This window comes from Ornithorhynchus anatinus, chromosome 3, assembly GCF_004115215.2.
Source record: "Ornithorhynchus anatinus isolate Pmale09 chromosome 3, mOrnAna1.pri.v4, whole genome shotgun sequence".
In the NCBI taxonomy this organism is placed as follows: domain Eukaryota; kingdom Metazoa; phylum Chordata; class Mammalia; order Monotremata; family Ornithorhynchidae; genus Ornithorhynchus; species Ornithorhynchus anatinus.
Window position 1 is genome coordinate 84,483,718 of NC_041730.1, and position 27,301 is coordinate 84,511,018.

A 27,301-nucleotide genomic window follows, 5' to 3' on the forward strand; every position below is an offset into this window, starting at 1 on the left:
GACCCCACAGCACTGTCCAGTTATCACCCCATCTACCCTCAGAGGAGTGTCCACCACATCTTCTTAGAGCCCACTCCAGTGTTGAGCAGTTTCCACTGTCGATCAATTTCCACTGTCAGGAGATTCTCCCTTACTTCTAGCCTTTTGTTGAAACTTAGGTCCATTTCCTCCTGAAATGGTTGGCACTGCAGATTGCCAATGTGTAGACAGTAATTGTTCCATAACTATTCCCTTTATTAGCATAAGCTTGGAAACCTCCCAGTGGGCTTTGGGAAATAATCTTCTAACCCTATAATTACTAGAGCAGGTTCTCTGCATCAGCGAAGCCCAACCGCATCAGAGACAGAGATCACGGGATAGCGTCAAGCCCACTGAAAAACCAGATGTTAGAGAGAGGTTTGGGTTTTGTGTCTGTGTCTGTGGTTAGTAACATCCTTCCAAGTGAGTGGGAGATGAAAATCAGACTCGTACCCACATCTGATCTGGTCTATAACTACTGATCTCGTTTCAGCTGTTGGTTGCAAAGGGTTTATCTCTGGCTTAGGGATGGCCAAAGGTATTTTCTAATCCAAGCAATGAGGTTTTTCGCTGCCCCTTCCACTGGAGACTTGGAGAGGGCAAAATGGAATGGGAGGACCCTTGTCCAAAACTGTTCCCTCTCAAATCCTGGACTGCTCCAGAGATTGAGCTAGCAGCAGGGACAGGTAGGGTTAGGCTTAGTGGAAAGAGCATGGGCTCGGGAGTCAGAGGTCGTGGGTTCAAATCCCAGCTCTGCCACTTGTCAGCTATGAGACTTTAGACAAGTCACCTAACTTCTCTGTGTCTCAGTTATCTGTAAAATGGGGATTAAGACTGTGAGCCCCATGTGGGACAACCTGATTACCTTGTATCTACCCCAGAACTGAGAACAGTGCTTGGCACATAGTAAGTGCTTAACAAACACCATCATGATTATTATTATTGTTATTTGACATTTCTCAAAATGTGGGTGATACTACTGACTGTGTGATCTGGGGCTTCTCATACCAAAGATCCAAATTCCCCTTGGGAAATAAGCTTTCTCCTAGCTGCCATTGGGATGGTTTGGGTGGTTGGGTGGCCCTGCACTAACTCGACCTCCCCTGTCCCCTGTTTTCCCACAGCCTGCGAGTCCCTAGCAGACACCGTCTACAACACCGTGTGGACCTTGGGCTGCCGGCCCTTCATGAACAGCCAGCGGGCAGCCTGCATTTGCGCTGAAGAGGAGAAGGAGGAATTGTGAGGAAGAACTAAATTCCCTCTCACCCCCTCCCCTTCCCTGGCCTCGGACACACATTCACATCTGCATGCATCTCTTGCCCTGAGTGGACAGTATGATCAAGAAACTCTTTTCGGCTGCATCAGTTTCTGCTGCCTACTATGTAGTAGGAGGGGAGTCTGCATTTGGGGCAGCTGAGGAGGGTGTCCCAGCATTGGTGGAGGAGAGATGATTGGGTGTGGATTGTTGGGGCAGGCTCTGCCCTCTGAGGACCATCTGCCAGGAACTGCATCCATGGCAGGCAGGCGCACAAAGTGGCAGAGAGGAATGGCGGCAGGAAACACGCAGCCCAGATTTCGGGGATCTCCGGAGGTGCCGGTTTTCGTTCCCGGCTGAGCTTTGAGGCAGTGCCTGTCCTAGTTGACTGGGGTCATGGGTTTGCTACAAGTCCATGTTTCACTTGCTTTCAGGAGAACCCTTCTCCCTCTATTCCTCGGTGCACACAATAAACCAGACTCTGCAAAAACTTTGAAAAAGATTGCTCCCTTGGGTCTCTGCCCTCAGAAAGAGGAATGAATATTTCCCTGGTAATCATTTTCTCCTCCTCTTTACAGCACAGGTGAAACCTTGATGGCACCTCATTACAGTGAGAACTAGCAATACTAATTCTACAGTTTGGGGCAGATGACCTCGGACTGCTATCCTGGGAATGAGTACTTTAAGGCAGTTATCTCTGATGAATCAGGACAAATCCTGGAATGTTTATGTTGAAATCCAATACCACAGTTTGAACTGCTCTGCTCAAAATGATCTCTCTGTGCCATTCAAATGTCAATGTCACCTAAATGGGAAGAAGCCTCCACAGGCAAAGAGAAGTACAGGTGAGTGAATGTTTCAAAGTCCTCAGGTATGAGAGAGGTTAATAATAATAATAATTATTATTATTATGGTATTTGTTAGGCGCTTACTATGTGTCAAGCACTGTTCTGAAAACTGGGATAGATACAAGCTAATCAGGTTGTCCCATGTGGGGCTCATAGTCTTTATCCCCATTTTACAGATGAGGTAATTGAGGCATAGAGAAGTTAAGTGGCTTGCCCAAGGTCACACAGCAGGTTGTGGGCAGCAAATTGTGTCTACCAACTCTGTCATATTATGCTCTCCCAAGTGCTTAGTTTATTCAATAAATACAACTGATTGAGAGATTTCCATAGTACTTGATCTGAAATGTCGCCAGTTTGGTGATGTCAATTAGGAGCTGCTGTTGAAGTGTACTAGTTCTTATCAATAAAATAGCTGTATCTAAAAGCATTAAAAATGCCATTACTCAGGAGGAGATTGAGTAGGAAACAAGATGCAGGTGGGAATTACACATGGACCCTAGCTCTAGAGGGGCTCACAATCTATAATATTAGTATTTCTAGAAACTTTTAGAACATTTACTGCATTTTAAAGAAGTTGAAAGGAGAACATGCCAGGGCATTTTCTTTTCTATTGTTAATGGTGCCAGTGTTCTTATAATTAGGGTTTTAAAGAATCACTGTTTCCTCTCAGATACCTGTTTCTCCTTCACCATTCTCTTCCTATGTGATGCCAGGGCAATAGGCCAGGATAGGGCTCCCTGCCCCCCTCCAGCAGAGATTGCTGGTGTCACCAAGGTTGAGAGCCAGGCAAACTGCAGCTAATATTAGGCAGATTGATGCTGAAATGGGAGTTAATAGACAGAAATCAAGACTGGCACTGGTCAAGCAGGAATCAGTAGGATGGCTAGACTCCGAAGAAAACCTCAGTGGTCTGACCCAGAAAGCAGACATCAAGCTTTCTAGTGCTCTAATGTAGATAGGAGCAGTGTGGCCTAGGGGAAAGAGCATGGGTTTGGGAATCAGTACACCCGGATTCTAAGCCCAGCTTTGCCACTTACCTACAGTGTGACCTTGGGGAAGTCACTTAACTTCTGTGGGTCTCTGTTTCCTTATCTGTAAAATGGGGATTCAAAACCCATTCTCCCTTCTGCTTAGGCTGTGAGCTCCAGGTGGGATGGGGACTGTGTCTGATCTGATTACCTTATATCTACCTCAGTGCTTAGTAAAATGTTAGGCACCCAGTAAGCGCTTAACAAAGACCACCCAGTCGGGTATTCGGTGCTTGGCACATGGTAACCGCTTAACAAACACCATCATTATTATTATTATTTGAGTGCTTACTGTGTGCAGAGCATTGTACTGAGTGCTTGGGAGAGTACAATATAGCATATACCTACATAGAATATAATCAGGAGGGGAGAGGAATGCAGAGACAAATCGGGGCAAGTGGCGGGATCACCAGGCTTCTCTACCTTGTGACTGACTGTGGGCCAGGGGCCCAGCCCCCAGGACAGGGACCTTCCTTGCTGAAGCTCCCTGTGGAGAAAGGGTCTGCAGGGCATTGGGAATGCCCTACTTCACCTTACCCAGTGGCAACATTAGCTCAAATGGATCCCCAGCCGTTTTTTTGGAACATGTCCCAGGCAGCATTTTCCAATACACCCGAATGAGCATGGATCTTCTTCCCAGTGCCTTGGACATTGACTCCTGAGAGTTTCTTACCCGTCCTGAGACCCTAAGCATCAGACTAATTAGCATGGATAAGAAATGCTCCGACGATCCGACTTCAAAGTCTGTCTCATCGGAGCACATGACGGAGAATGAATTTGTAGACCTCGTTCTGCCGCTGTTTTCAATGCTAGCTCAGGACTTGGGGTGAAGATGATTTTATTGGACGGCTCTTTTCAGAAACAAAAGTCGAGGGCCCCGCCTAGGCCATACCAGTCTGTAGTGGGGCTCTGCCCAGGGCAGATCAGGAGGAGGAGCCAACATTTCCTGCAGGAAGTCGGGACCTCGGGTGAGCTTTATTCCGGATGCCATCCCAATTGTCCCTAGAGGCTGAGGTTCTAAGTCAGGGTCGGATGGGGAGCTTCTCAGTCCTCCATGTCAATGATGATGGGGCCACCGGTCAAGATTCGGTTCTGCAGGTGCGTGCCCTCTTCCTCCTCCGTTGCTTCCCGGCGGATCCGCCGATGGCAGCCCTGGGCACAGCGGGAGCGTTCATCCAGCGTTCCGCAGACAAGGACCCGGCAGTGCAGAAACACCTCCTGCAGAAGAGTTAGGATGAGGAGCCATCAGCTACCACCTAATAGCAAAGAGTTTCTATGGGCTTTATATATGATAAGGCTGAACCTTCTGCTTTATGTTGGTACAAAACAGAAAAATTTTCAATATACAGGTAGGTAAACTGAGGCACGGGATGCCACATGGTTTACTCTAGGTGATCAAAGTCAGTAGTAGAGCTGGGAAGGGGATCCAGTGGGCTGAGATTTGACCTTTACTTATGGCATAATGAAGTGGGGGTTTTCAGAGAGTAGTTGAGCCTTTGCCAGTGGACCCTGCCTTTGGTTGTGCTGTTTGCATCTTTTCCAGAATGGGAGGGGGTCTTGCTTCTCCCTAGTGATGTCATCCAGGGTGGCACCAATCCCTGGAAGCCTTGCCCTTGGAAGGTCAGTATTACAGGAATTTGCTGACTGAAACTTCAATTTCATGATGGCCCTGATTTAACATCAGCCAAGCAAGAGTCACTCTCCCCCACCCAACAGCAGGTCTCTTTTTAGGAAAGTGGAACTAGTAGAAAGAACATGGGCCTGAGAGTCAGAGGACCTGGGTTTGAATCCCAGCTCCACTACGTCTGCTTTTAGAGAAGCAGCGTGGCTCAGTGGAAAGAGCACGGGCTTTGGAGTCAGAGGTCATAGGTTCGAATTCCGACTTGGCCACTGGTCAGCTGTGTGACTTTGGGCAAGTCACTTAACTTCTCAGTGCCTCAGTTACCTCCTCTGTAAAATGGGGATTAAGACTGTGAGCCCCACTGGGACAACCTGATTCCCCTGTGTCTACCCCAGCGCTTGGCACATAGTAAGCGCTTAACAAATACCAACATTATTATTATTATTATTATTTGTGACCTTCGGCAAGTCACTTCTCTGTGTCTTAGTCCTTCACCTGTAAAATGGGGATTAAGACTTTGAGCCCCATGTGGGACAACGACTGTGTCTAATCCTGTATCTACCCCCCGTGCTTAGTATAGCGCTCGGCCTATAGTAAGTGCTTCACAAATACCATTAAGAAAAACTCCCATTTGTGTTGTGCTCACCTTATGGTCTTTGCCCACAAACTTGAAGACAGGGACCTGGAAGTGCTTGGCCAGGTGATCCCTTGAAGTGTATTGCTTTACCGAGTCATCTGAGACGCAGCTGAGAAAGAACAGTGCAGAATTTAAGACAATCACTTTCCCAGAAGTGGAAAGAGGGCCCAGCCCAACATGTTTGGTCCAGGGAAAGGAGGGAAATGGCAGGGGTGGAGTTTGGATCCTCCTCCAACTCTTCAGGACTGCAGGAAAATCTAAACATGGGGCTGGTGTTTCCAGACCCAGATGTCACTTAAGAGTGCAGCCCACCTGCTCCACTCTCACTTTAGACAGGGGGATTTGATTTGTGAGGGACAAACTTGGTTTCTCCTACATGTATATAAATTTATTATAGTAAGAATTGCACCAGCAACAGGGGAGTTAAGTCTGGGTGCTGAGGTATAAGCTGAATTCTCACCCTGGGTCACCTTGCTAATTCTGTCCCCAGTTATCCCACCTCTTCCTTAGAGAATTCTTGGTGGCTTTAGGGGGGCATAGCTGCATCTCCTCCTTGTCTGCTCCCACTCAAATCTACACCATATTCTATTGCCTCATTAGCCCTTAATGCTGTCCTGAGACCTTAAAGCCAGGCCTCAGGCCTCATCCATCTTATACACATAATAATAATAGTAGTAACTGTGGTTTTTGTTAAGTGCTTACTATGTGCCAAGCACTGTTTTAAGCACTGGGATAGATACAAGCTGATCAGGTTGGACACGGTCCATGTCCCTCATGGGGCTCACAATCTTGATCCTCATTTTACAGATGAGGTAACTGAGACCCAGAGAAGTTAAGTGACTTGCCTAAAGTCACACAGACATGTTGGAGAGCTGGAATTAAAACCCACGACCTCTTACTCCCAGGTCCATGCTCTTTCCACTAGGCCATGCTGCTTATTAACTCCCCAGTGCTTAGAACAGCGTTTGACACATAGTAGGCACCTAACAAATCCCATAAAAAAAGACTCAGCATTGGAGGCGAGAAATTTAATTGCATATCTACACTTCCTTCCACAGAGGTGCCCTATCTGGAACTTTCCCCATTGAGGCTGGTGATCACAATCCTGTCTTTCCTAACGTGATTCTCCTGCCTGGACTGAGCTCAGATTCCTCTTAATGAGCATCCTAGACCTGCCACATTTGGGGAAGCAGTAGAAATCAGAGATAATAGCCTCTGATTCTGAGTGGGGCCCCCCTCATAGGCCTTTAGGTTTCTTTGAATTTTTTTGGATATCAGAAAAACCTAAACACTTCCATTTCACAAAATAAGACCGAAGTCTAGAATTGAGGGGATTTCAGAAAGCTAACAGTTTTCATCATTTGTGCTATTGTTTATCTTTTGGCATTTCTCTGGGGTTTGATAATGATCATAAGTCAGTTTTATAGCAGTTTACATTCTGGCCCACCCTAATAATGATACAGTAGTACTTGATACTGTGGCATTGTTTTAGATCAGTGTATTTTAATTACTTCTTAAAATGCAAGCATTATCCCTGCCCTTTTTTCGACAGAAAAACTTCAGCACAGAAAGACTAAATGATTTGCTAAAATTCAGGGTGCCCTATGGGCAAATTATCTGGGTATCTGATCCCTCAATTCCTTTACTTTTGAATTATTTGGCTATTGCAGGCCAAAATCTCCTCCTGTCTCAAAAGAGCTGAAGCCAGAGGGTTGTTTTTAGGGGGCTGAATAACTTAGTTAATTTAACAGGGGAAACCAAGTCATTACTGAGATAGAACGGAATCCCAGATTTCAGTGTCTGGGCTAGATTGTGCTAGGTCATTAAAATTCAGTTCCTCCTCTGCCCTTTTGCATTAGTCCAAAATGCTTCTGAAATTCAGAATTTTGGTGCTGTCGAGGAACTCTTCACCAGCCTTCAAAATGACTTATTTACTCTATTTTTTCCCCTAGTACTTGCACACTCTTTTCCGTGCCTCATTTATTTCTTTCAGATTTATTTGTGCAAACTTTAAATTTGAGACTTAAACTTCCCTTAGTAAGCAGAGGATCAAAATGACAAGGAAAACAACCTCTCTCTTTCCATTAAAAAAACAACTTCCTGATGGTTTCAAGCTCTCCAGCTACCCAACATGCCATAAATTCCTGAGAGGCTGAGCAAATCAGCACGGGATACAAATTCTGAAACCTGTTGCTCCCCATTGGAACCAATGTCAGGTGAGCGAGGCCAGCAGGCTAGAGGACTTTAGTTTCAGGCTCCACCCTGGAGACCTTGAAACTTTCAGGTTGGGCTGTGGCAGCAGGCCACCCGGATGGGGCTTTTTCAGGTCACCTGGCAAGAGGCCCTCATTAGCAGGATAAGAACTCTCTCCTGACAGTAGTGAAGCACAGCCTCGGGTACCTGCTTGCTTGTTTTCACTGAGGCTTCTTCCTCTTTTAGAGAATGAGAGGACTCCACTCCCAGGGTCTAATCCACAGGAAGGGAAGCATGGCCCAGTGGAAAGAGCACGGACCTGGCAGACACAGGTCCTGGATTCTAATCTCAGATCTGACATTTGTCTGCTGTCTGATCTTGGGCAAGTCGTTTAACCTCTCTGTGCCTCAGTTCCCGCATCTGTAAAAAATGGGGACTAAGACGTAATCCCCATGTGTGGCACAGACTGTGTCCAACCTGATTAGGGCTTAGTAGCAGGGCTTAGTACAGTGCCTGGCACATACTAAATGCTTAACAAATACCATTTTAAAAAGAAGGAATTAGCAGATCCAGCAAATTCAAGGAACAACCTTGGTTTTGGTGGCTGCTACTGAGAACCAAAATATGGCTATTTTTTCTACTCTTCTCTCCCTCTACTGAGGCTATCTCCTCTCCTCTTCCCCTGGCCAGTGTGCAGCCTCTCATGTTAGAGGGCATTTTTCCCACCTCTTGCCAGGGGCTACTCCAACCTGCATGCTGGATATGGTCTGGCACTGAGCTAGCTGCTTTCACCTGTGGTGGCTCCTACTCCACCCCCATCAAGCCACAGGGGCCAGTGGCAACCTTCTGACCTACTCTGACCCTGAGACCAGCCACGGGTTACTGTATCCGTGGCCAGCTTAAAGCCAGGAAGGAGCTGCTATAGGGAGAAGTCTCTCCACTTAACGGAGTTTAAGTTCTCCTAGCTCTTGAATGTCTGCCAGCCTGAAATCGCTTACCAAGCACGGTAAATGGCCTGTGGACCAAAGTAATTCCCCTCAATTTTGCTAGGAGAAGTTGGGAAGGCATTAGTTACCTCATCTGTAAAATGGGGATTAAGACTGTGAGCTTCATGTGGGACTCCCTGATTACCCTGTATCTACCCCAGCGCTTAGAACAGTGCTTGGCACATAGTAAGTGTGCAACAAATACCAACATTATTATTATTATTAACAGATAAAGTGGTTATGGGGAGGGTACCAGGACCAAGACAGTGGATTTCCTAGCCCGGAATAGATACCAACACCAGGCCTTGTGTTTAGTGCCATTGGCCCGAGGACATTTCTTGGGAGTGCCCTGTGGTTGCCCCCCCCAAAGGAACAGCTTTTTAAGTAGCATGCAAGCAAGGAGTGACCCCACCTCATAATCGATGCCAGTAGGCGGCATTTGAGTCTGTTTACATGCTAAGGCGGGGAGAGGCCTAACCGAGAGACACTTGCCCGTCCTGGATGAGGTAATACTTGAGGATCTCGTCAATCTTGGCCGTGGGGGTGGCAAAGCAGCTCTCCACCAGTGTCTCCAGCCCACTGACGTGCACCAGCGGCTCGATGCCGAAGTAGAGGGAGTCTCGCAGCTTAAGAGTGGGCAAGGCCTCCCTGTAGGGCTCGTCAAACTCTTTGTCCTTGAAGATCTCCAGGGTGAAGGGGAAGGTCCCCCGGCTGCGGCCCATGATTTCTAGCGGGGAGTTGCGAAGATGGGGCACATATCCTTCGGAGATGGTGTAGAGGCGGGGGAATTCGCAGGTGATTGGGATCAGCAGCTTGCTGGTTCGGATGATGATATCCCCGTTGCTGCCCGGGGTCTGCTTGGGCAGCCCGGTCACCAGATTGCTCGCGATGATCTTATCGTTCACCACCTGGTAAGGAAAAGAGACAGCTGTGACTTTGCTTTCTCGACCCAAAGGCTCACAGGGCTGTGGTGTTTCAGAGCATCACCACAGCCTGAGTGTGGTTTCTCTTCTCGGCATGTGAGTCCCACACACTAGCCCTGGAATTTTTGACCATTAGCTATCCTGATGACTAACTGGCCATAAATCGCGGGCAGCGTTCTAATACAGCAGACATTGTTTCAACCAACAACATTTTGGGAGTCCGGGAGGGAGCCCGTGATCCTGACCAAGTGCCAACAGGGCTTTCACGGAGCTCCCGGTGGACTCGGACTCAAGTGCAGAGAAGCCCTGACCCTCCCCTCACCCCAAAAGAGCTAACTTTCTACTACGTCCCAGACACAACCAATGGGTCTTAAAATGAATGTCTGGCCTGCTTCAAGAAATTGACACTACAGGATTAGATAGCAGTTCTGAGGCAAGACAACCTCTTGTCAAATAGAAGTTGGCCCCATAACCTCCAGTTAATTCTGACTCCTCTGGATCAAGTTTGCTGTGGGCAGGAAATGTGTCTGAGGTTATATTGGACTCTCCCAAGCACTTAGTACAATGCTTTGCACACAGTAAATGCTCAATAAATACAATTGAATGAATGAACAAAGGTTCCCGGGGCTATTCCTCATGCAGGCTAAACCCAGCTTCTGACCCACCACTCGAATGAACCGGCTCCAGTCGTTCCCTGAAACCCCCTTTGCCCGGAGGAACCTACGTCAACCACGGTGCCACACGACTTAAGCGTGAAATAGATGTTCACGTGAGTGCCGTTAGATGTGCCCTTGCAGGAGGAGTTGGTCAGGAAGAGCTCCAGCCCCCCGACCAGGTCCTTGGGGATGTTCACTTCGATGGCGTTGGATTTGCACAGCACGGGGACTGTGGAGGAGAACAGTCATTGTCAGGCATGGCCAGAAACTCGTGCGAGAGAGAGGGCTAGGGAAAAACTACAGAGAAAACGGCCCCATCCCCAGAGAGCTTAATGCTGCTGCGTTTCTGCCCCCTGGCTTTTTAGGGAAACCTAAAATGAAACTTAAATATGGAAACGACTAGGCCTACTCTGTCACCACAGCGGCCATGTTAAACTCCCTCCATAGTTCCTGAGGCTCAGAGGCAAATGGTACAGGATTCAAATGGACCCCAGCCTTCTTTTCTTGGACCTCTGCGGGGCTCATGGTGAACAGCTTAGTGGATAGAGCATGGGCCCGGGAGTCAGAAGGACCTGGGTTCTAATTCCAGCTCTGCCACATGTCTGCTCTGTGACCTCGAGCAAGTCACTTCACTTCACTAGGCCTCAGTTACTTCATCTGTAAAATGGGGATTTAGAGTGTGAGCCTGATAAGGGACAGGGACTGCATCCAACCTGATTAACTTTTAACTACCCCAGCACTTGGTACAGTGCTTGGCACATAGTAAGCACTTAACAAATTCCATAATTATTATTAATAAAATTACCTTTAATGCCCACCAGTCCCTGTAGTCTATAAGCTCCTTGGGGGCAAGGAATGTGTCTACCAACTCTGGTGCTACTTGTTTAGTTTCGCTGTCTGTCTCCCCCTTTTGACTGTGAGCCTGTTGTTGGTCAGGGATTGTGTCTATCTGTTGCCAAATTGTACATTCTAAGCGCTTAGAACAGTTCTCCACACACAGTAAGCGCTCAATAAATACGATTAAGTGAATGAATGCATGGTATTTTACTCTCCCAAGTACTTGGTATACAGTGCTCTGCACACAGCACTCAAATACCATTTATCAATGACTGCCAGGTCTGCACTCCAACCTGCCCAAGTTGGTCCAGAGCAAAAGTTCATTTTACATAATAATGAAAAGTTTTTTGCTTCAGTCTCCGGCAAACAGCTATGGCAAACACAACCCTGGGAACTTAAACGCCTAAGGATGAATATTTGCCATGGAACTAATTAATTGGTAATGCAGAAGAGTGTTGCTCTCACCCAGGCTTAAACTGCCTGGGGCAATGGCACTGACTTGGCTCTGTTAATTATTGCCCCATAAAACTGACTGGAGGAAATAAAAACAGTGTTGGTGCAGTCAGGGAACAGTTCCAAATTGTCCCCACCATCCTTGGTAAATGGCCAGCTCCGTCTATAAATTCTACTTTAATTTAATGCAAATTGATTGTTTTTCCTTTAAGCTCTGATGTTCCTTTTCAAGACACTGCAATTGAACACGTAATTGGAACACTCGTCATCCTTTCAGAGCACGATCTATAAGAAAACGGAATGGTAAAAGTGTGGGGACAGAAACCCGAAACCAGGCTGTGGGAACTCATTTCTCAAAGGTGTTGCCCACAGAAGTGGTATCACTGTTGCTTCCTATGCGACACTAAACAGAAAAGAATTGGGTCCCCTATACTGCTATTTCCTCCACAGTTCCCTGTTGGAGAATAAGGAAAAGATTCCCTGAAAGGCAGCATGGTCTGGTGAAGTGGCCATTCAATAGTAATAATCATAATGATGGTGAATAGTAATAATTATAATAATGATAAAAAATGGCATCAGTTTTGCTATATGCCAAGGATTGTACTAAATATGGGTTAGATATGCAATAAGCAGATTGGATACAATCCCTGTCTCACACAGGGCTCACAGTCTAAGAAGGAGGGAGAATAGATATTTTAACCCAATTTACAGATAAGAAAACAGGCCCAGGGATGTTAGTATGTCAATTGCCCCAGGTAACCCAGAGAAGCAGCATGGCCTAGTGGATAGACCCTGGGCCTGGGGAGTCAGAAGGACCTGGGTCCTAATCCCAGATCTGTCACACACCTGGTGGGTGACCCTGAGCAAGTCACTTCAGTTCTCTGGGCCCAGTCCCCTCATATGTAAAATGGAGATTAAAACTGTGAGTTCCATGTGGGACACGGACTGTGTCCAACCTGATTAGCTTGAATCTATCCCAGTGCTTAGGACAGTGCCTGCCTCTCAGTAAGCACTTAACAAACACCACAATATAAAAAAGTCACACAGCAGGGAAGGGGTAGAGCTGGGTTAGAAGCCAGGACTCCTGACTCCCAGCCCCATGCTTTTTTCATTAGACTACACTGTAGCCTAATGGAAAGAGTTTTGAAGTAGAAATTGGGAGATTAGTGGTTTAACTGGTTAGTCCTTGGGCAAGCCCTTGAATCCTCTAGGCTTCAGTCTCCCATTTATTATTAGTAGTAGTAGTAATAATTATTGGGTATTTGTTAAGCACTTTCTATGTGTTAAGCATTGGGGTGGATACAAAATAATCAGGTTCCACATGGGACTCGCAGTATAAATAGAAGAGCAGCTATTGAATCCCCATTTTGCAGATGAGGGATCTGAGGCACAGAGAAGTTAAAGTGACTTACCCAAGGTCACAAAGCAGATAAGTGGCGGAACCAGGATTACACGCAGGTCCTTTGACTCTCAGGCCCATGCTCTTTCTACTAGGCCACACCGCTAAAGTGAGGAATACACATTCCCCCTAAGGAGCTCACAGGCATAGAGGAGGGCCCAGACTGGGGAAAGGAGCTCAGCAAATTCTAGAAGGCCTCCATCCCCAGCTCCTACCTTGGCAAGTGTGGTTGTCTTCGGATAGGACCAGCCCTCTGGGACATTCGCACCAGTAGCTTTCCTTGGTGCTAAAGCAGGTATGACTGCAGCCACCGTTATTGTTGTGACACCCCTCGATGTCTGCAAAAGGAGTGGAGAAAGAAGATGAACTGATTGGCGTCAATTTATTAGCATCATGAAAGCCGTTCTGTCTCCAGAGCATGGTACTAGATCTCCGAAGCATACAAGAAACATAAAAATCATCATCAAAGAGTATGGAAGAGTTGAAAGATACAGTTACTAAAAAGCAGAAGTGAGTAAAATGAATCGATAGATGGAATGATTCAATATACACGTGAGTGTTAAGGATGGATAATCAGCTGATATGACCAGAAGAGAGGGCGATTCATCCGTGGGGAGCTCATCTTCTAGACCGTTCGCTAGCTATGGGCAGGGAACGTGTCAGCCAACTCCATATTACTGTGCTCTCCCAAGCATAGTTAGCGCTCAATAAATATGATCGATCAATTGACTTGAAGAGGAGGTTTTTCAGGAGGATTTTGAAAGTGGGGGGAAATGTGGTCTGGTTAGATTTATAGAGGAGAGAGTTCCAGGAAGGGAGAAGGTTGTGAACAACAGGTCAGAGACAGGAGAGTTGAGAGAGGGACAGTTACATTGCTAAATTAGAGGAATGTCTGCTGGGCTGTGGGACAGGAGAGGAGAAAGGTAAAGGAGGAGACAGCTGGTGGTAAACCTTGAAGTCACTTGTCAGAAGTTTGATGCCGAGGGAAATGGGAAGTCACAGGAGGTTTTCGAGGAGCAGAAATATGCATTGTAGGAAAATAATCTGGGGAATGGGAGGGTAGGATAGGCTGAAGAGGGTGAGGCTAGAGGCAGGGAGACAATTAAGGAGGCTAATGCTGTAATCCAGCAAGGAGACTGATAAGCACTTGGATGGGGGCCATAAAGCGGGAGAGGACAGGAGGATAGATGAGATATCCTGGAGGAAAACCAGCAAGATTTAGAGATGGTCCTGAAGGCACGAAATTGCATAGTGCTCGTGGATCGATTTGGGGAACGTCCACAAAGAATTGAAAGCTGAAGCTCTATGAACAGCATATAGTAAGGGCTCAGTAAATAACACTGATGATGATGATTTCCCAAAGAGAACATGTAGAGCAAGAGTAGAAGCTCCAACACAGCCTTGTAGGGCACCTGATATTAAAAGGTGAAGGGGTGAAAGAAGAACCAGAAAAATAGACACAGCAGATAGAGCTATAGGAAGGGAAGCAGTGTGGCTTAGTGGATAGAACACAAGCCTGGAAGTCAGAAGGAACTGGGTTCTAATCCTGGCTCTGCAATTTGTCTGCTGTGTGATCTTGGGCAAGTCACTTAGCTTTTCTGGGCCTCGGATACCTCATCTATAAAGTGGGGATTAAGACTATGAGCCCTATTTGGGACAGGAACTGTGTCTAACCTGATTAGCTTGTATCTACCCAAGTGCTTAGTATAGTGTCTGGCACGTAATAAGCACTTAACAAATACCATTTTTTAAAGAAAGGGAACAGAGGTATGGTTTGTTGGTGAAACCAAGGGCCATAGCATTTCTAGACAAAGAGGGAATAATAGTGTCAAAAGTCACTGGGAGCAAGAAGGAGAGGTCCCTTGAAAACCTCAGTGGAGCTCAGTTTCTTTAGAATGAAGGGGATGAAAACCATATTCCCAAGGGTCGAGAAGAGGTGCTGAAGAGAAAGTTATTCTTTGAAGAAATAGCAATAGTACTACCTAAGCACCATTCACAAGGTTGCAGACACTGCCATTGCTAGATCAGACCAATGGGCAACCTCTTCACTGATCTCCCTCCCTCTAGTCTCTCCCTTCTCCAATTCATACTTCGCTCAGTTGCCCGGATCATGTTTCTAAAACATCATCCTGCATGCATCTCCCCAGTCTTCAAAAACCTTTAGTGGTTTTCCATCCTTCTCTATATCAAGCAGAACCTCTGGACCATTGGCTAGAAAGCACTCCATCAACTCTTTCCTTCCTTCTTATTGCTTCCTCCTTTCTTATCGCTTCCTCCTAATTATATTTCATCACCAATGGTATTTAGTGAGAGCTTAATGTATGCAGGGCACTGTACTAAGCACTAGGGAGAGTATAATACAACAGAGTTGGTAGACATGGTCCCTGTTCACAATCAGCTTGTAGTCTAGAGGGGGAGACAGACAGTGCAGATACACATTCGCTCTCACGGCTTTGACTACCATCTCTACGCAGATGACACGCAGATCTACATCTCCGCTCCTGTCCTCTCCCCCCTCCCTTCAGTATCGCATCTCCTCCTGCCTCCGGGATGTCTCCACCTGGATGTCGGCCCGCCACCTAAAACTCAACATGAGCAAGACTGAGCTCCTCATCTTCCCTCCCAAACCCAGACCTCTCCCAGACTTCCCTATCACCGTGGATGGCACGACCATCCTTCCCGTCTCTCGGGCCCGCGATCTCAGTGTCATCCTTGACTCGTCTCTCTCGTTCACCCCACACATCCTATCCGTTACCGAGACCTGCCGGTTTCACCTTTACAATATCGCCAAGATCCGCCCTTTCCTCTCCACCCAGACGGCTACCTTACTGCTACGGGCTCTTGTTACATCCCGGCTAGACTACTGTGTCAGCCTTCTCTCTGATCTCCCTTCCTCCTCTCTAGCCCCGCTCCAGTCTATTCTTCACTCCACTGCCCGGCTCATCTTCCTGCAGAAACGCTCTGGGCATGTCACTCCCCTTCTTAAACACCTCCAGTGGTTGCCTATCAACCTCCGCTCCAAACAAAAACTCCTCACTCTAGGCTTCAAGGCTCTACGTCACCTTGCCCCTTTCTACCTCTCCTCCCTTCTCTCTTTCTACCGCCCACCCCGCACGCTCCGCTCCTCCGCCGCCCACCTCCTCACCGTCCCTCGGTCTCGCCTATCCCGCCGTCGACCCCTGGGCCACGTCCTCCCGCGGTCCTGGAACGCCCTCCCTCCTTACCTCCGCCAAACTGATTCTCTTCCCCTCTTCAAAACCCTACTTAAAACTCACCTCCTCCAAGAGGCCTTCCCAGACTGAACTCCTCTTCTCCATCTACTCCCTCTACCACCCCCCTTCACCTCTCCACAGCTTAACCCTCTTTTCCCCCCATTTCCCTCTGCTCCTCCCCCTCTCCCTTCCCCTCCCCTCAGCACTGTACTCGTCCGCTCAACTGTATATATTTTCATTACCCTATTTATTTTGTTAATGAAATGTACATCGCCTCGATTCTATTTAGTTGCCGTTGTTTTTACGAGATGTTCTTCCCCTCGACTCTATTTATTGCCATTGTTCTCATCTGTCCGTCTCCCCCGATTAGACCGTAAGCCCGTCAAAGGGCAGGGACTGTCTCTATCTGTTGCCGACTTGTTCATTCCAAGCGCTTAGTACAGTGCTCTGCACATAGTAAGCGCTCAATAAATACTATTGAATGAATGAATAATTTATAACATCATTTATAGATATGCACATAAATGCTGTGGGATTGAGGGTAGGGCGAATATCAAATGCCCAAAGTTCATAGATCCGGATGCATAGACTCAGAAGGGAGAGGGAGCCGGAGAAAAGAGGAATGTTTATGGATAAATAGCTTCCGATCTTTGTTCCTCTCAAGCTAATGACTGTTGATGGTGAAGATGATGTTGGAGAAGGAAAAATTACTCATAGTTTTCAGGATCCGAACCTGCGCCGAGATACCCCAGTGGATTTCTAGTCCATCGCCTTAACCACTCGGCCAAATTAACCCACTCACTGAGCCTCACTGTCAGGGTCTCCTCCATTGACCTTTTGCTCATCCTCTTCTCCCTGACCTGGAACTCCCTCTCCTTTCATAGCCAACAGATAATAGTTCTCTCCATCTTCAAGAGTCTTTGGAAATCACATTTCCTCCAGGAGGCTTGGCCCGATTAATTTCTCGTCTCTCCTCTTTATATCTCCCAACTTTATTTCAGCTCTTCTGCACCACCTCGGCACTTAAGTTCCCATACTCCCTGCAGCACCTAGGTACATATCTTTTACACGCTTATTATTATCCTTCTCTGCAGTGCATTGCTTGTCTCCCTTGCTAGACTGTAAATTCCTTGAGGACAGGGACCACGTATTTCAACTCCATTATACTCTCCAAGCTCTTAATATGTGCTCTGCACACAGTTGACACAGTAAATACTATTGCTTGATTGATTCATTGATTCTACTCTTCTGGGTCTGACAGTATAATGGGAACAGTGGGATGTGGTTGCCCCCTTTAATATCCATCTGAAACTTTATTGGGAGCCCCATCTCATTTCTTGACTTTCTAGTAATCCATTATGAGTCTGTTGTACTTAGAGCTAAGAAAAGAAACCTAGTGGACGGTTGGCTTTTTGAAATATGCAGTGCATATTTCAGAAAATCCTTCTGACAAACTCCTCCCCACCCCAAAATATGATTGTAGTTCCTAGCCTGCAGTGTGTTCTGAGAAAGCAAATGGGGAGTCCGGAGAAGTTTTGTGGGAAGTGGCACAGGCTACTTTCATTTCCATCCTATCCCATCCCACCCACATTCTCTGGAGGCAGCTTGGCAGCAGATCTGAAAGGATCAGTCATCCCTCCTGTCAGGGCCTGAATGCAGTTAGGCAAAATTGAGCACTTGCCCATGAACAAATCGTGTTCGTAGTCAAAAGATCAATGATCTACCTCCCTCTTGGAATCACAGGGAACTGATTATATACCAGAAAATCAAGTTCTACACAGTCCCTCATGGGGCTCACAATCTTAATCCCCCATTTTACAGATGAGGTAATTGAGAAACAGAAGTTAAATGACTTGCCCGAGGTCACACAGAAGACAGATGGCGGAGCTGGGTTTAGAACCCAGGTCTGCTGATTCCCAGACCCTTTTTTTCACTAGGTCTTGCTTGCCTCTCTGTCAAATATGCAAAAATCACTGCACATAATAAAGACTTCAGAGAAATCCAGGACATTCTACCCATTTTAATAGTTTCTAATGATTTTACTCTTGTTTTCAGGGGCCGTAGTTTAAAGCACTCCTTAATACGTTTTTTTAATGCATGCTTACTTGGTTAATTCAGAGCTTAATGGTTTCAGGTATTCCTTGCACCACTCATTAAATTGACCTCTTTTTTATGTTTTTGTAAGTTCTTTTTATGATTGATTATCCTACGCAGAAGCTAGTTTTTGAAAGGCCTAATAGTAAGTGCTCATGGTTAGCACATTTCTCTGCAATCCAGGTATTAAATTTGGTTGGGCAAAAGTGATTATTAGTAGTGGCCGATGCGATTATCAGAAAGTCAGCGTATTAATGGACTCACTTCTCTTTTTTGGCTTCCTCCCATTTGGCAATTATTGCTTTCTTGTGGTAGTTTTGTTATTGCTTTTGTAGATAAAATGAACAAATGATTTTTGCCTTTTAAAAAAAGTCACTTGTGTAGGGAGTTTCAAGGATTAAAACTTCTGAGGTGGGGAAACCTTATTTCACCATAAGACTGTTACTTATTTTATGGATTTTGACATTTCTTTTGTGGTATAGGACATGGTGACCTGCTGCTGACCACTCCCTGAGGAATTACACTTCTAACATTTCTCACTTTTCCTTTCCAGACATACTCTGTCCCTTTCACATTCACCTGGAAGGTTCCCTATTTGGCTTTTCTCTCCATTTCTTTTGACTCTTGGATGCAGAGGCAATCCCAAATTCAGCCTTCCAGGTGAGTGTGTTCAATGAAGATCAGCTCAGCTGTTTTTTTCCTGGCCTGAAGGTCCTTAAAGGAGCAAAGGGAAAGCTGCTGCTACTTTGCTTTTCGGATAGTCTTTGCTCCAGAAGTTGTTTTCCAGACGCCTGGCTTTAGATTTCCATCCCTTCTGTCCCAGACTCACCTTCACAAGTTTTGCCATCTTTTCCCAGCACACGTCCAATGCCACACTCACAGCGGAAAGAATTCTTCAGGTTAACACAGATCTCACTGCAGCCCCCATTATTATGTTCACACTCATTTTCATCTGCAGAGCACGAGAGAGAAGATTGGCACAGCACCATCACACCAGATCCATATTAGGGGCAGGATTCTTCCCACTAATAACACTATTTCCACCACTACTACTGATAATGATAACAATGTCATTTATTAAGCACTCTGTGCCAAGCACTGCAGATAGAGGATAATCAGATGGGACATAGTCCCTGTCCGACATGGGGTCACGGTCTAGAAGGAGGGAGAACAGGAATTTTATCCCCACTTTGCAAATCAGGAAACTGGGGCCGAGAGGGGTTAATTGACTTGCCCAAGATCACACAGCAGGCAAGTGGCAGAGCTCACTGGGCAACTGCTAGAGAAGCAGTGTGGCTTAGTGGAAAGAGCCCGGGCTAGGGAGCCAGAGTTCATGGGTTCGAATCCTGGCTCTGCCACTTGTCAGCTGTGTGACTGTGGGTAAGTCACTTCACTTCTCTGGGCCTCAGTTCCCTCATCAGTAAAATGAGGATTAAGACTGTGAGCCTCATGTGGGACAAACTGATTACTCTGTATCTACCCCGGCGCTTAGAACAGTGCTCTGCACATAGTAAGCGCTTAACAAATACCAACATTATTATTAGTTAGACAAACACACAGAGTTCTCCTAGGATAGGGGAGATGTGAGCATGTTTCGAGGTGGAGGTGAAGAAGCCATCAGAGAGTGAGTGATTGAAAATGGCAGCCAGAAAGGGAAGCAGTGCACGAGGTGAGAAGAGATGAATGAGGTCAGAGATGGAGGTAAGGAAGGTAGAACATGAAAGCGGGTGGGAGATCTCTTGAGAGATAGTTGTGAGGATGAGAGATTGGGAGAGGATTAGTGGGGAGAAGGGGGCGATTTTGGGGAGTTGCGCTCGATGTTTTAGATTTTGCCAGTAAACTAGTTGGCATGGCCATCTGGGGCAAGAGGGGGGAAGCTGGGGACACTGGAGAGAGTTAAAGGTTTAGAGTAGTCGGTGGGGGCAATGGAATTTGGAGCTGATGAGAGGAGAAGTGGCTGAATAGAAGAGAGGGCAGGGTGATAGTAAGGAAAGGTGAATTTGAAGTGGCCAAATTTGGTCTGGTGTCTTGATTTCTGCCATCAGCACTATGTGGTGTGAGCAAAGGAGCAAAACAGCATGCCTAGTGTATACAGAACGGGCCTGGGAGTCAGAAGGACCTGGGTCCTAATCCCCAGCTCTGCCACTTGTCTGCTCTGTGACCTTGAGCAAGTCACTTCACTTCTCTGGGCCTCAGTTACCTCATCTGTAAAATTCATTCATTCAGTCATTCATTTGTATTTATTGAGCATTTACTCTGTGCAGATCACTGTACTAAGTAAGAGCTTGAGAGAGTACAACACAACAATAAAAAGTCACATTCCCTGCCCACAATGAGCAACGAGCTTACAGTAAAATAGGGATTAAGACTGTGAGCCCCATGTGGGACAGGGACGGTGTCCAACCAAATTTGTTTGTATCTACCCCAGCGCTTGGTATAGTGCCTGGCACATAGTAAGCGCTTAAAAAAACCATAATTATAAAAATAATAAGTATTAATATTATCATTATTATTATAGCATTCAAGGCTTTGTTTCCAAGGGGTTGGGCCCCTCCCCACTCCGATTTCAGGTTAGCCCCTTAATCCCCGGTAACCCATAGCCCCTACCTCCCTGGAGGGCTCTTACCGAGACAAGTTTGCCGGTCGGGGCCCAGCATGGTGCCTGCAGAACACATGCATTCTCCAGTGTTTAAACAGCTGCCGTGGCAGTCCACCACATCACATATGTCGTAGAAATCTGTAGAAAACCAAATCGCCATTTTTTTTTGAAAGGTGTGGAGCCTTCCTCCAGGGCGGGGTGAGCTTCACCACCACAATCTTCACTGTAGCCAAGAGAACTGCCACTGCTTGCTCCTCCCCAAGATGACCTTGCCCTGTCTTGGGGCTCCCCTAATTCCGGGGAGGGGGTGGGAATCTTCTCCCCAACAACTTTCTGACTCAAACTCATTAGCAATTTGGTCTCCAGGCTCTATTTAGCACAGTTTTCCTGGGAGTTGGCTGGGGTGTTGGGGAGGGGCGAAGACGGAAAGCAGGGCAACAACAGCTCGAGGAAGAACAAGGCAAACCAATGATTCTCTTTTCCACCTGCTTTCCATAGGCCCAGGGGCTGGCAGGCTGTTGCCTGGTCACAAGGAGGCTCTGTCCCAAGACCCCTGATCAATCAATCAATCAGTGTATTTATTGAGCACTTACTATGTGCAGAGCACTGTACTGAGCATTTGGGAGAGTACACTGCCACAGAATTAGCAGTCACGTTCTCTGCCCATAATGAGCTTAGTTGGCCAAGTGTTCTGGCAGATGGCTCATAATTCAAAAAATCAAACAACTGGCTCTCACGCACTGACAAATACATTTCATCAGCAACATTAAAAATGGAGTTCAACTGCCAAAAACATAAAGTGCCCGTAACATCTGTTTTCGAAAGAACCAACTCTATTGTACTGTACTTTCTTGAGTGCTTAGCTAAGTGCTCGGCACACAGTAAGCGCTCAATAAATACCATTGGTTGAACTCTGTTGGGGAATTAGGAAACATTTTTCTGACCAGCAGAATCTGCCTCGATAGGGCGTGACAGGGTATCAGAAGAAACAGAGAGGCAGTGTCAGTCAAGGCACGCACGCTGTAATGGGGGTTTTTCTTAAAATGGGGTTCGCCAAGAATGTAAGACCCGTGTTCTAGGAGCCCCAGCGGGAGAGGAAAGGGAGAAGGCACGTTACTCACGGCCACAGTAGACGTGAAAGCAGACCCTGGGCTTTGCCAGACGGTAGACGTAGTAGCCCCCGGGGCAGGCCTTGACTTCCACGGTGGTGTTCCAGAGACAACAGTGGTCGTTGAAGCTGGCGCAGGCCTGGCGTCGCACGATGCCGTCCGCCTCTCGGGGGTGGCTGCCGTTGAGCCAGACGGGCGCGTGGGTGCCGCAGTGGTTCTCCGGGATGCAGAACGTGGGCATGGCGTCGCCTGCCATGCCTGTGAAGCGGTACCACTCCCCATCCACGTGGTTGTCGCATGCCGGCGTGGCCCGAGACTCATTCAGCTGGTAGTCTGTGTTTCTCCACGGCTCGTTCAGGCTAATGTAGGCGGAGCAGGGGTCCAGGGCTGGGCCAGGCGAGAACAGAGCCACGGTGATTACCGTCCCACCCCCATGGGGATGACCGCCACGCTTGGCATTCTGCGAGTCTGGTTGGCAGGGCTTCTTTAGAAATGACGGGGGAGATCAGCCCGTTCTATCGCTGTACACTTACTCAAACTGACTTGGAGACAAATGGGAAACGGCTATTTCAAAAGTTGACTTGGAGCCTATGATGGGAACTTGACCTCAGCATCGAACTACACCCAGGCCCTCGGGGAACTCATTTGCTCCCAGGGTTTCAACTACCATCTCTATATGCGTGACCCCCCCACAAATCTACCTCTCCAGCCCTGGCCTCTGCTCCTTCTCTGCAGTCTCACACTTCCTCCTACTTTAAGGATATCTCTACTTAGATGTCCTGCCGACATCTCAAACAGCAAGTTTGAGGATTCGCTCATCATCTAATAATGATGGTATTTGTTAAGCTCTTACTATGTGCCAAGCACTGTTCTAAGCACTGGGGTAGATACAAGGTAGTCAGGTTGTCCCATGTGGGGCTCACAGTCTTAATCTCCATTTTACAGATGAGGTCACTGAGGCCCAGAGAAGTTAAGCAACTTGCCCAGAGTCACACAGCTGACAAGTGGCGGAGCCGGAATTAGAACCCATGACCTCTGACTCCCAAGCCCGTGCTCTTTCCACTAAGCCATGCTGCTTCTCATCACTAGGCACTTACGGAATCACATGCTCTCCCCCTGCTCCTCTCTACCCTCCAGAGCACTTAAAGTGAAGATATTTATACTCTATTGCTTTACCTTATCTCTAATTATCTCTTCCTCACTCTAGGCTTCAAGGCTCTCTATCACCTTGCCCCTTCCTACCTCTCCTCCCTTCTCTCTTTCTACCGCCCACCCCGCAGGCTCCGCTCCTCCACCGCCCACCTCCTCACTGTCCCTCGGTCTCGCCTATCCCGCCGTCGACCCCCGGGCCACGTCCTCCCGTGGTCCTGGAACGCCCTCCCTCCTTACCTCCGCCAAACTGATTCTCTTCCCCTCTTCAAAACCCTACTTAAAACTCACCTCCTCCAAGAGGCCTTCCCACACTGAGCTCCCCTTCTCCCTCTACTCCCTCTACCACCCCCCTTCACCTCTCCACAGCTTAACCCTCTTTTCCCCCCATTTCCCTCTGCTCCTCCCCCTCTCCCTTCCCCTCCCCTCAGCACTGTACTCGTCCGCTCAACTGTATATATTTTCATTACCCTATTTATTTTGTTAATGAAATGTACATCGCCTCGATTCTATTTAGTCGCCGTTGTTTTTACGAGATGTTCTTCCCCTCGACTCTATTTATTGCCATTGTTCTCGTCTGTCCGTCTCCCCCGATTAGACTGTAAGCCCGTCAAATGGCAGCGACTGTCTCTATCTGTTGCCGACTTGTTTATTCCAAGCGCTTAGTACAGTACTCTGCACATAGTAAGCGCTCAATAAATACTACTGAATGAATGAATGAATAATTAATTTAGTATCTGTCTCTCCTGCTAGGCTGTAGGCTCCTTGAGGACAGGGATCATGTCTACTAATTCTGATGCACTCTGCCAAGCGCTTAGTATGTGCTCTGTTAAAGAGTCTATCTAGTAAACTGGAGATCCTGGGTTTGAATCCCAGTGGGGCCTTTTCCTTCCCAAATCATCTGAGATTTCATCTAGATTAGAAGCTCCCTGTGGGCAGGAAACGTGTCTACCAACTCTGTTGTACTCTCCCAAGTTCAGTACAGTGCTCTGCACACAGTAAGTGTTCAATAAATACGACTGATTGACTGCTTCGTATGTGCAGAGCACTGTACTAAGTATTTGGGAGAGTGCAATGCAACAGAATTAGAAAATTTGTTCCCTGCCCATAGCTAGTCTAGATGGGGAGACGGACAAATCCCGGGTAAGTTACAGTTTCTGGGTAGGAGGCCTTGCACCCCTCTCTGAGTGGACACGCACCCCAAGTTAGCATAGCTAGTCTCTCGATGACCGGAGAGAAGCACTTCATTTTCTTCCTTGGCTCCTCGCAGGATTCATGGATATCAGCTCTCTCAGCACCAACCTCTCTTCACTCTCAGCCCCTGCATCAGAGGCCAGTATAGCTGGAACACGTATGCCTCAATATCCTCGTTCCCTTCTTGGCGCATTTTCTTTGGTTTGCTCTACTACCCTTTCTCATTTTTTTTAAATGCTATTTTTCACGTGCTTTCAACGCTCCCAACACTGAGCTAAGGCTCCGGTAAAGATGAGGTGATCAGATCAGATGCAATCCCTGTTGCACCCGAGGCTCACTATCTAGAAGGTCGGGAGAGCAGGGATCTTATTCCCATTTTTTGGATGAGGAAACTGATGCTCAGAGAGGTGAAGTGGCCCGCTAGGGTCACACAGGAGGCCAGTGGCAGTGTTGGGGTTAGAACCCTGACTCCCAGTCCCCAGCACTTTCCACCAAACCAGGACGCTGCCAATGGAACTGAGGACTTAAACTGAGGAAGGTCACTGCCCACTCCTCACCGGCCCCGAGAACAAGTGATCCTAAGAGAGTCTGAATCACCCTGATTCTCGAACGGAGCCTCACTATCCTCCACAAAGGAGAGCAGACGGAGCATTCGAAAGCACATATGGGAGGGAGGCAGAGCGGTTTAGTGGAAAGACTCATTTCCTGACCCTTTTCTTTTCTGCTTGATCCTCAAATTCTCTCAGTGCCAGAGGCCCAAGAGGAGCTGAAGGAAAATAGGGAGGGGAAACCAGAGGGGGGAAAAAAGGAGAGGAGGGAGAGAGGAAATGGAGATGAGTAAGGGGGAGATAAAGGGAGAGAGGGGGAGATATTTCCAGTCACAGCTGCTCTGTGGTAGTGGCCAGCACCATGGTAGTCCTCAATTCATGTCAAGTGAAGTCAGTCAATCAATCAGTATTTATTGAGAACTTACTATGTGCAGAGCAGTGTACTAAGCGCTTGGGACAGTACACTACAACAGAGTTGGTAAACACACTCCATGCCCACAACGAGTTTACAGTCTAGAGTGAAGGTAACTTTGTACAATCACTCCAAGAGGTGCTGTTGTTGGGAAGGACCAGGTTCCCACCGAAGAAGCATTCTTGGGCCCTCGGGGGTCTGGGTACAGCCTGGATTTCATTCATTCAATAGTATTTATTGAGCATTTACTATGTGCAGAGCACTGTATAAAGCGCTTGGAATGTACAAATCGGCAACAGAGACAGTCCCTGCCCTTTGACGGGCTTACAGTCTAATCGTATTTCTGTCCTCTACTACTGTCAACCCCTTCTGGGCCAGGAAGTAGGTCTCAATTTGTTTTTATGTTATTTCCCCACTGCTTCAGTCTACTGCGAGGCTTAATAAATGGTAGCACGAGTAATAAGCAGTTGATATTCACACCACTCTCAGCCCCACAGCACTTTTATCCATGTCCATATTTATATTAAAGTCTTTCTCCCCCTCTAGACTGAAAGCTGGTTGTGGGCAGGAAACCTATCTACCAATTCTGTTATATTATACTCTCCCAAGTATTTAGTACTGCACTCTCCACAAATAAGTACTCAGCAAGCACTTGAGAAGCAGCGTGGCCTGGTGGAAAGAGCACAGGCCTGGGAGTGAGAGGACCTGGGTTCTAATTTCAGCTCCGCCACTTGTCTGCTGTGTCCCCTTGGGCAAGTCGCTTAACTTCTCTGTGCCTCAATTTCCTCATCTGTAAAATGGGGATTAAGACTGTGAGAGTAACCTGATTATCTCATATCTACCCCAGTGCTTAGAACAGTGCTTAGCACACAGTAAGTGCTTAACAAATACCACAATTATTATTACTGTTAGTTATTATTAATAACAATAAATAGCATTAATTGTGATTGATGGACTGAGGGGGAAGACCCCAGGAGCCAAGAGTGGAGACAACCTTGCTCAGCTGGCCCGTTTCCCCAGCCGGCTTCCAGGGGCTTGTGTATTCTCCACTGGGGCCAGCGCAGCCGGGGGCCTTTAACAGCATAATAGTAATAATAATAATGGTATTTGTTAAGCACTTACTATGTGCCAGGCACTGTACTAAGCGCTGGGGTGGACACAAGTCAATCAAGTTGGACAGAGTCCCTGTCCCACGTGGGGCTCACAGTCTCAATCCCCAGTTTAGAGATGAGGCCCAGAGAAGTGAAGTGATTTGCCAAGGTCACCCCAGCAGACCAGTAGCAGATCCGGGATTAGAACTCATGACCGTCTGACTCCCAGGTCTGCGCATTATCTACTCTGCCATGCTGCTCGGAAGGTGGCCCAGCCCCCGGGGCAGGATTCCGCCTCCCGCTCACGGATCACTGGGAAAGCAAAGGCTTTTCTCTTCCACTGTCCCGCAAAAATCACCCAGAAAAACCAGACTCACCCTGATGGCTGAATTCCAAATGATCAAATGTCCACATCGCAGCCCAAACCCCCAAGTCTCTCCCGAATCTCTCCCACCCCCAGCCTTTAGAGGATGTGTCTTGGGCTCTGGCCTAAGCCCCTGTTAAATGCAGAAGTCAATGCATGGTTTCTCCCGCATCTTCCACTTTGAGACTCAAACTGATGCTGGGTTTTCCCAGAAGCAAGCCACGGGGTGTTTGGGTTTGTGGAAATCCAGGGGAAGGTATTTCTGGGTAACCCCCTAAAGGAATATGCTCCCAGAAAACATTCAACAGCCCAATTCCCAGTCCCTGGACCTGGTTTTTGCCATCCCAGACAGGACAACGAGCGCTGGGCACGGTACTCACCTACTGGCAGTATCGGCTGGGTCCTGGAGAAGAGGCAGAGGGTGAAAAGCAGGAACTGGAGCATCGTACCTGACCAGCCAGAAGAAACGGACCAGAGAATTCCTCTAGCTCAATTTTTCCCTTCCTCCGACCCAGCGCTCTCTTGCTGGGGACTTTTTCTGACCCCGGGCTCTTTTAAGGAGAGGCTTTATCAATGGTGCTGGGGGCTTTTATCAGAGGAAGAGGATGAAGGATTAAGCTGGGCACTGCTCTGACCATGACCCCAGTGCAGAAACACTGCCTTGGTCTGTCAACA

The 27,301-nt window shown here is 47.4% G+C and overlaps 2 protein-coding genes across 5 annotated transcripts in view; one reads left to right on the forward strand and one right to left on the reverse strand.

Annotated features, from left to right (window-relative positions):
* The window catches only part of PLA2G12B (phospholipase A2 group XIIB), a 59,852-nt gene that overhangs the window by 23,775 nt on the left and 8,776 nt on the right, over nucleotides 1–27,301 (forward strand). Inside the window, exons 4-6 of one of the 4 annotated variants that reach the window (XR_003757856.2) lie at nucleotides 1,143–1,257; nucleotides 1,852–2,118; nucleotides 18,714–18,820. Coding sequence is in view for 3 of the 4 variants with exons in the window: in XM_029060179.2 (XP_028916012.1) it covers nucleotides 1,143–1,257; nucleotides 1,852–1,894 (158 nt within the window). In the remaining variant the exon portion in view is untranslated. Of the gene's footprint in view, nucleotides 1–304; nucleotides 308–1,142; nucleotides 1,774–1,851; nucleotides 2,186–18,713; nucleotides 18,821–27,301 lie in introns of those variants that run through there. The other 3 variants (XM_029060179.2, XM_029060181.2, XM_029060180.2) reach the window with 3 other exon arrangements.
* OIT3 (oncoprotein induced transcript 3) lies at nucleotides 3,971–27,173 on the reverse strand. Its single transcript, XM_029060175.2, has 9 exons — nucleotides 27,007–27,173; nucleotides 21,881–22,255; nucleotides 20,787–20,897; nucleotides 18,990–19,112; nucleotides 13,070–13,192; nucleotides 10,234–10,394; nucleotides 9,079–9,494; nucleotides 5,417–5,516; nucleotides 3,971–4,367 (listed from the first exon to the last, which is right to left on the reverse strand). Exons 1-9 carry the CDS (start codon nucleotides 27,068–27,070, stop codon nucleotides 4,194–4,196), a joined length of 1,647 nt encoding a protein of 548 aa, XP_028916008.1. The 5' UTR covers nucleotides 27,071–27,173; the 3' UTR covers nucleotides 3,971–4,193.